The sequence below is a fragment of the Corythoichthys intestinalis genome, chromosome 7 (genome assembly GCF_030265065.1).
Source record: "Corythoichthys intestinalis isolate RoL2023-P3 chromosome 7, ASM3026506v1, whole genome shotgun sequence".
Taxonomy (NCBI): Eukaryota; Metazoa; Chordata; class Actinopteri; order Syngnathiformes; family Syngnathidae; genus Corythoichthys; species Corythoichthys intestinalis.
This window is the reverse complement of record NC_080401.1, coordinates 44166036-44175418: the sequence shown is the minus strand read 5'-3', so window position 1 is coordinate 44175418 and position 9383 is coordinate 44166036. Positions and strand designations below refer to the sequence as shown.

At 39.3% G+C, this 9383-nt stretch overlaps 1 protein-coding gene across 1 annotated transcript; it reads left to right on the top strand.

Moving 5' to 3' along the window:
• Positions 1-2558: 2558 nt before the first annotated feature.
• On the top strand, positions 2559-6726 carry LOC130919243 (antihemorrhagic factor cHLP-A-like). Its single transcript, XM_057841791.1, has 7 exons — positions 2559-2846; positions 2932-3042; positions 3114-3198; positions 5906-6075; positions 6152-6268; positions 6348-6428; positions 6500-6726. Exons 1-7 carry the CDS (start codon positions 2643-2645, stop codon positions 6656-6658), a joined length of 927 nt encoding a protein of 308 aa, XP_057697774.1. The 5' UTR covers positions 2559-2642; the 3' UTR covers positions 6659-6726.
• Positions 6727-9383: the final 2657 nt, after the last annotated feature.

The following is a 9383-nucleotide window of genomic DNA, read 5'->3' as shown; positions in this document are numbered from 1 at the left end:
ATTTTTACAGGATATTCTTTTTATCCAAGTATTTTTCCCAAATAGCTAAATAAATGGCTTGAGAAGGACCAGTCAGCCCATCGAGGGGGAACTATTCACAACGAGGAAAACGCGACTAAGAGAGCTGCAAAATGTCATTGTTTCTGTCTCTTTACTTCAATATTTTTACAGGATATTCTTTTTATCCAAGTATTTTCCCCAATTGTTAAATAAATGGCATGGTCTTGACAAATAACAGTCTTGTGCTAAATTGAATATGAAATAATAAAAATGCATTTATTCAGGACGACATGGCAAAACTACTCCATAATGGTCAAAACTGTCGACTTCACCTTTACTGTCGCACCTCCCGAACGATATTTTATGACACCTAAATAGGACATATGTCATTTCCCTTCCCCGGCTTCGGAGAATGTAAACAAACCAAGAGGCGTGACTGCTAGCCGACATGCTAACCCGAACCGAGAGATGTTTCAAAGTCTTCGAAGCGGAAAATCACACATAACTAGCCCGGATTATTTGACATGACGACTGGGTTGTCGATTGTCTTCGCGGATCGGCAAACCGCCCGATGGAAAGCAATTTACAATTCATTCCCCGGAGGAGGGCGGCTGCAGTTGTTGTGCAGCTAACGTGCAGCTAATGTGCACGAAGAGAGCTTTTTACATGCCTATCAATGATCAAACGTAACTAGTCCTTTATTTAAAGAAAGTTTGTAGTGTTTACTATGTAATCGCTGTATTCGTATTTGCCATAATACAAAACAAGATGTTTACTCACTTCCTCGTAAGTCCAATGGTCGTACAGTGGTAGGGCTTGTTTTGGCCAATATCCACGGTGAATGGGAACCTTTCATGGCATTAGCTACTGTTGCTAGGCTGGGACAAAGCTAGGACAAGCCACCATTTGTCCCTAATAGGAAATGAATGGAAATCGTTTACGAAGGAGATGTTTACAGCGCTAAACCTACCAATTCTCTCCGAAAATGATGTGCCTGGTGCCAAATTGACTGGCATAGATGTGGAAGAACATTAAAATGTTCAGTTAAAGAGATGGCTTTAGTGTCCAAGGCTGAAAAAGACGAAAAAAACGAGCCAACCAAAGCATAGCTTTAGCTTTTTTTTTATCAACGCGACTGACAATGACATTCTCCGGTTTCAACAAGCTATCCTTTACCATCAGCCCTGTCTTTCTTATATATCCTCTGGTTGTCCTACGTCTCTTACCGTTCTTGGGGGTAATTTAGTTAGCTTTGTGTAGCTATCGCAAATGCTACTCAGTGATAGCCAACGAACACTTTTAATTTTTTCATTGATAACACATCTTAGTCCTATAATTTATTGACACTTCCCCCTTACTAAAGTTGTTTTTATATATATTTATATATAAAACAGAAACGGTAACAGTGGCATTCAGATACCATTGTACTTTTTTTCAGGTCATTCATTGTCAGACAGAAGCAGTACGGCACAACGTTATGCTAAAAAAATTAAGTAAAAATATAAAAATGGCTTACCTCTTTGTCCTCTGAAAGACCATGCCAACCCAACATAATGTTTACTGCATATGAAACATGAATGGATTCGCCGAGCTGGTGTTAAAGTCCGCGCAAGTTGATTCGGTTTTCACATTTTTACCTCCCGAGTTTTTGGTTTCCGGGAACGTATGAAGAAAACATCCTTCATGGTTGTAATGTCTAGAGTCGTTTCTACAAGTTCCAAAAAAGCAATGCGTGATCGGCATTTTCGTTTTTGAAAGTTTACCGGCGAAAAGTAGCACTTTTTACGTTGGGTCTATGCGAGGGCGAGTCTATAATGTCCTACTTCGGCTTTACTTCCGCTTTACGATGCGACGTCACGGTCTAAAAATAGCCTGCGTGCGGTACGCCATTAATATGATCCCTCGCCACCCTGTGGTCTGGGGTGTGAATTGCAACCTGTCAAAATGACGGACAGACTTCAGTTTTTTCCGTCACCGTTTTAAAAAACCGGTCAACGACGGAAAATATTCAGTTAACGCGACCCCTGAGTGGATAGGACTCCTTCTCCCGTACACGTCACAGCGCCCTACTCCTCAATGCAAGACCAAAGCCGGAAGTCACTCATTTTCATGGCGCGGGATTCAAAAAACTAAATAAATATAGCCATCGCTTCCACACACATCCAAGCTATCCATATCATTCAGGAGCATAAAATACCGCGTGTATTATGAAATAAACATGCTTTTTCATGTCACATGCACTTTAAATCAGAAATCACATGATAGATTTTTTTTTTTTTTTTTACTTTTGCGCCCTCTTTTATATTCTACTTTCTAATTATTTTATATGAATATTTTTGAAATGTGAATGGAACCCTTAGCACCAGGAATTAATGTTAAATAAATTTTACTCAAAAAAAAAAAAAAAAAAATACAAGGAAAAAGCTCTGTTAATGCTTAGCTGAAGTAAATGAGCCATAACCAACTGTCTGATTGAAATCACGCCCTCTACTAATTAGACACAGATGTCAGGCTTTTATCCTCCAACTGTGATTGGTCATCAGAGCTCTTCAGCCTGGCTAAACTCTGCTAGCACCGCTTTACCTTTCCTATCGTCATACCTGCTGGTTTGACGTGTGCTGTCCCTGGTTTTTGTTCTCATCATGGCGACGCACATATGTATGGTTCTCCTCTGGTTTGCTGCATCTCTTCCTGGACTCCTTGCGGTGGCTTCTTTGCCGGCGTTAAACTGTAGCAAGGACAGTGATGCGGCATTGGCAAGCCTTGGTGTCAAACACGTCAATGCAAAGCACAAACATGGATTTAGGTTCAAGCTGGAGGAGGTCCAGAGCAGCAAGTATTATCTGGTTAGTACTTGAACTAGTTGACTGGATTATTTGAGAGGTGTTAAGAATGGGTAACATTTGGGTAATGGGTTTGCCATCTGTCCAGGTATCAGGTGGTTGCCATGTTACTGTCAATGTGAAGCTAGTGCAGACCAAATGTCACTTCACAAACCCCAAACCTGCCGACCAGTGTGAAGTTTGGCTACGAGAGGAACGAGTAAGTGTTCATTTCTTTCTAGAACAATATAGCTAGGTGTCATGGCGTTTTTTTTTTTTTTTTTTTTTAAGGGTGCAGTGGCAACCTGCAGTATTGAGTTTTGGGTCATGTGGGGCATGGCCAAAGTGACCAAACGCGAATGCACCACCATACCAGGTAACTTCCTGCTAGTTTAGAAAAGTCGCTAATTTTCATTTATAGGTAGCAATTCAAGGTCTCATTTGAATGACTTTTTTTTTTTTTTAACATTTCTATTCTTTTAACCATATGTGAAGATTTAAGAGGGGGCATATGTTATTGCATGTCATTGACATTGCTATAAATTTAAAATTAAGAATTTGCTGGTAAAATGTTGTCTATAAAAGTTGTAAAGGAATAAAACAACAAAATGAATGAAGGTTTTTTTTTTTTTTTTTTTTTTTTTTTTTTTTTTAAACACATCATGTGACTACCACCTTAGAGACGGCAATTTGCTTTGCTTGGCAAAAACCACCGGAGGACTGATTCTGACTAGAATATTCAGTCAAAAAGGATGCACAGTCTACTTCTACACTAGGTAAGACAGAAAAGCACACGCACTTCTACACACAGCTGAGATGTCAGCATGTATGAGCGTGGGCTGTTACACAGGCACTGCGTTTTGGGGTCAACATGTTTAGCCCCTCCCCCCCTGCCACAAAAGTCAAACCCTGCCAATGCTTTTGAGTTTGTGTTGGTATATATTTTTATCCAATGTGACAAAACTGGACATGAGTCCCACCCAATTCTGGCTACTGAGCTTTTTTTTTTTTTTTTTTAATTACCTGTCAAGTTCAAATACAAATCCTTGGGTAGAAATTCATGAATACTGCACAAAAAAAGGCACTCAACATTTTGAGAAACTTGCAAGAGGACCATTTGATGCAATACTAGACTACACAAGTCTCTCAAATCATTCTAAACCTTCCGTTAACTTTTTATTTGGGATGGCCAGAGCAACAAGGTTCTTCAACGAATTTGGAGAAGCTTGTGTGCATGTAAGTGGAATTGGTACATGCGTATAAGAACAAATCATTATTTTAGTAACATATTTCTGCATCCAGGATGAAACTGGTTGGTACCAGTTTCATGCATAGGCGGAGCTTGACTTTTGTAGCTGGGGTGGGGGGGGGGCGCAAACATGATGACCCTGAAACGTAGTGTCGGCAATAAAATTAGAAGATATATGTTCGGTTAGTAGCTTAGCCCATGCTCGTAAATCGGGAATCCCAGCTATGTGGGTGTGCGTGCGTGAGCACCCACATTTTTCTCTGAAATAGACGCAGATTTTTGAGTTACACGGAGAATCCAATTCAATGCAAAGTTTTTCCAGTCACTCACACCCTCGCGAAATGAATCCTCACCGTGGTGAGTTTGAAAATGGCGGCAGGCAAAATGGGAGACTGCATACTTTTTGACTGAATATTCCAGGCAGTTTCCCATCATTTTTTTTTTTTTTTTTAGGGGAATTCTGAATCGGGCTGCTTAGGACAGCTATGCTTTTGGCCAAGATCGTCATCCATTGAATATGGTATGCCCGGTTGTGGCTCTGTTGTGCAATTAGGGTCTTTAGTGGGACAAACTAACATTCCACTCCTGTGTTGCACATACAGTATTCAGTTCAAGCAAGCTATAGTTATTCGCTTATAGTGCTGGAATGATTAATCAATGAACTCGAGTCTTCGATTAGATAAAAATATTCGAATTAAATTTTGTTGCTTCGAGTATTCATTTAATAAAAGTGGCATTGTAATGGTTTGTTTTGAAAGTGTTTGCATTTAGTTATTAATTTGGGTGGATACACTGCCCTCTAGTCTGCCTCATTTAACATGACTGAATCCAGCTTCTCCTTGTTAACACCAACATAAGCAGTTTTTGTTTGAGCTAATGTTTTTTTTTTTTTTTTTTTTTTTTTAATGCATTCGTTAAGTTTATGTGTATATTTAGCAGTTTTTTTGTGGGAATATGTCTGAACTATTAAGAACATTGTATAATTTTTTTTATAGCATTTAAGATGGCGGCCTTTTGCTATGCAAGTTAGCTAAATGTTGTTTTGTTGTACATAGATTTTTTTTAATTTTTTTATTTTATTTTATTTTTTTTATACAGTTTGAGGCTCAGGTATTTTAATTTTTGATGTTCCTTATCCGATTTCTCGATTATTAGAACTAGTTCATCAAATAATCGATAGCTGCAGACCTACTCACTTATAGCCCGAGAGTATCTATTTTCCTATTCTATTTTTTTTATACTGGAGTGCCACATCAAAATTTAATTGTTGACAACATTCTTGCTGAAAATGACATTAAAGTTCTATTCTAATTTTAGCGGTGCTCTCTGGCGTTTCATGGTCCAAATCTTCAATCCTTGGTTCCCGCTCAGTAGTTGTCGCTTTTGAAAGCTTAGGTTTGAAGAAAATCACGTATACCCATCTTGTTTTTGTCCTCAGATTTTTTCTGCAAAGCAAATGAGGCTAAGGTGCTAGTCACGTGATCTGTTTGAAAAATAATTTTGACTGCTATAAAAAAAATTTTGGGGTTTGTTTTTATTGCTTCACAATTTTTATAGAAAGCATATTACCAGCAAAGTCTTAATTTTAAATTCATATATTGGAAAGTCGATTACATGCAATGAAATTTTCGGCCACCAGGCGGGCTATGTCCCCACCCCTTAATGTCATGTATGGTTTCATGGAAAAGTGAATTATTGTGAGCTAAAGTATACAGGAAATGCAGCGGTGATAACTTCAGCAAATGTATAATTATTTGAACAATACACTCCCCACCAAAAGTCCTTAAAATGAAACGTGACAACTCGATTTATGCTAACATGCCACCTCCTGTAGAACTTTCCAATGAGGAGATGGCGACCATTTGCCCCCGCTGCCCTGTGTTGGTGTCGCTGGACGACCCGACCGCCGTGGAGGCTGTACACTATGCCGTGGTCAAGTTCAACCGGGAGAACAAAAACCCAAATTACTTCACCCTGATGGAAGTGGCTCACGTCACAACGGGGGTGATGGTTTTGAGCCGGTTTACCGAGTAATGTGCTGAATGGCCATTCTAATGCAGCCTTGTTCTCCCTGTTCCAGTACTTCGAATCTATTGGTACAGTCACCTGGATCAAGTTCGCCCTGGTTGAGACCTCGTGTCCTCGAGGTGCTAGGAATACTTTTGTGCCCTGCACTCCTCGCTGTGCTGACAGAGCTGTGAGTTGGTGTTTATGCTAATGCGTAGTCCGACGTGACTTTCCCAAACAAGTTTATTTAACTTGACTGTTTTTTTCAGAATCATTTATTTTGCCAAACCACCTATTATAACTCCTACGGACAACTGGGAGAAATTGACTGTGAATTATATCCACCAAAGGCAAGCAGAAACAAAAGCGTTGCATTTACTCGTACGTGCAGAGTGCCTGATTGTCATTTCTGTTTCCATAGAATCCAACCTCCTACCCGACTGGTGTGCCAGAACCTGTGTGCAGGCCGTTGTTCCACCAAAGTCCAGAGGCTTGTGTTTGCAAGGCACAGCTGAACAGACCTGTGCCTGCCATCCACCACATTTGTCCATTCCCGATCAAAACGATGTCAACTCAATAGAAGAATACTTTGCTTCATGTTTGTAGACAATGAACACTAGTTTTTCTAATTAAAAAATGAAAAAAAGGGTGCTGAAACTTTGGGGTTTATTATACATTTGCTCAAGTTATTGACTGCTCCATTAGAAATATACAGTGAGGAGCAGAAGTATTTGCACCTCTTGTGATTTTGCAAGTTTACCTACTTGGAAAATAGGTAAAGGTCTGAAATTTGAATCATGGATGCATATTCACTTTTTAAAAAATCATACAATGTCATTTCTGGATTTTTTTTCTTTCATTTGTAATTTACTGGAGTTCATAAGTTTTTGTACCCCTGAGAAAATCTGTACTAATATTTAGTGGAGAAGCCTTGGTTTGCAATTACAGGTCAGACGCTTTTTGTAGTTCTTCACCAGATTTTACATAGGGAAACTCTGATTTTGACCCATTATTCCACACAAATCTTGTAGACCTGTCAGGTTTCAGGGCTGTTGAGAATCTTAGTTTCAGCTCCAAAGATTTTCTATTGGATTGGGGTCTGGAGACTGGCTAGGCCACTCCAGAACCTTAATATGCTTTTTAAGCAGCCACTCCTTGGTCACCTTGGCTGTGTGCTTCAGGTCATTGTCATGTTGGAAGATCCAGCCACAACTCAAGTCTGACTGAAGGAAGGAGGTTGTGGCTCAAAATCTGACAAATTTCACCATCCATCCTCTGCTTTATACAGTACAGTCATGTCCCCATAGCTGAAAAGCATGGTTTCCACCCCTATACTTCATAGTGGGGATGGTGTTCTTGGGGTTGCACTCATCCTCCACAGTAAAGTTTGCACCACAAAGTTCTACTTTTGTCTTATCTGACCATATGAATTTCTCCCATGACCCCGCTGCATCATGCAGATGGTCCCTGGCAGATTTCAGATAGGCCTTCATATATATTGGCTTCAAGGGAACTTTCTGCGCAATGCATGATTTTAAACCATTGCACCATAGTGTTCTGAGAGTAGCCTTTGAAACTGCATCCAGTTCTCTTCAGGTCATTGACCAGCTGCTATGTAGTTCTAGGCTGAGCCCTCACTTTTCTCATGAGTGATGCCCCACGAGGAAATATTTTACATGGAGCCCCAGTCCGCGGTAGATTATCAGTCATGTTTAGCCTTTTCAATTTTCTAACAATTGCCGCAACTGTTGATTTATTACCAGGCTGCTTTCCTATTGTCCCATAGCGTATTCCAGCTTTGTGGACCTCGTTTTTTCTCAGGTCTTTCGAAAGCTCTCTGGTCTTGCCCATGCTGGCAGCTGGATTATGACTAACTGTGGGGTGCACAGGTAACAGTGATCTCAAATGGGTGGTGGGTGGGTGGTTACTCATGGGGTAAAGGTGGACTTTAAGGTAGGCTGACAACTAAAAATAAATCATACAATGTGTTTTCTGGATTTGTTTTCAAATTGTCTCTATAAGTTGAAATGCATCCATGATTGAAATTTCAGACCTTTACCTATTTTCTAAGTGGGTGAACGTGCAAAATCACAAGTGGTGCAAATACTTCTGCTCCTCAGTGTATACTTTGCGTGTTGAATTAATAAGATGCTTTAACTCACAACTTCTTCATGAAACTGGCTCAAACCAGTTTCTTCTTGAATGCAGATGGTTGAGAAATGTACTAGTGATGGGATTTTCGGCTCTTTTCGGTGATCCGGGTCATTTGGATCAGCTCAGTGAAAAGAGCCGGCTCTTTTTGGCTCTCAAACGGCTTTTAACTTTAGCTTTTCTTTTAAATATTTTTGACAAATTTAGCATATATTTTGATAAATGACTTGGTGAACTAAATATTGCACTCTACTGACTGCAAATAGCAACAATTATCAAGCAAAGGTTTTTTTTTACTTATTTTATTGAACATTAAAAAGGCTCCAAACAATAAACAAGCAACAAAAACATCAACAAACATGTTGCATCATAACAAAAATAGTAGTAACTGCAACAGCAGCAGCGAACAAAACAAACATAAGCTACTCCTTGATTTATTTTAAATTTGCATTAAAACTAAATACTTCAACTTGGACGGGCTGATCCGGCTCCTCTCAGTAATTATTTGTCCAGTCTTTTAGCTAAATCCAGATTTTTTTTTCTAATGGAACCTGCAGATGCCACACCACACCACAAATTCACCTTTGGACTATAATGCTCAATTTCTCTAGTCCAGTGGGGTGTTCTGATCCCCAGATTCTTATATTGTGTTTGTTCAGTTTCCCTGAAACATGAAAGGTTGCCTCATCACTAAACCAAACAGGATCCCTGAAACACACAAATGCAATGTAATAAAAAACTTTAATAAACACTGAATACCATTGAACAAATCTGAATAAAATATTTAATCAATTGCATTTTTAATATTTTTTTAAATGGTAAAGAGACTTTACGGACACCCTGTAGATTGGCATGAGGAACATTCTAATGAAGTTGAGCATCTCGTATGGCCGGTACAATCCCCCAGATCTCAACATTATTGAGCATTTATGGTCAGTTTTAGAGATTCAATTGAGACGTCGGATTTCCACCGCCATTGTCTCTAAAAGATGGGTATTCTAACTGAAGAATGGCTGAAAATTCCTTTGGAAACAATTCACATGTTGTAGGAGAATTGAGGCTGTAATTGCCGCAAAAGGCGGGCCTACAACCATACTAAATCTTTGATTTAAAAAAAAAAAAATTTTTTTAAGGTGTTTCCATTATTTTATCCA

Bases quoted from the DNA above. Each gene is read 5' to 3' on its own strand.
- LOC130919243 (XM_057841791.1), top strand. From the start codon at position 2,643: ATGGCGACGCACATATGTATGGTTCTCCTCTGGTTTGCTGCATCTCTT. The intron at 6,076-6,151 runs GTGATGGTTTTG...TCCCTGTTCCAG, and splicing joins TGGCTCACGTCACAACGGGG to TACTTCGAATCTATTGGTAC. The intron at 6,429-6,499 runs GCAAGCAGAAAC...CTGTTTCCATAG, and splicing joins GTGAATTATATCCACCAAAG to AATCCAACCTCCTACCCGAC.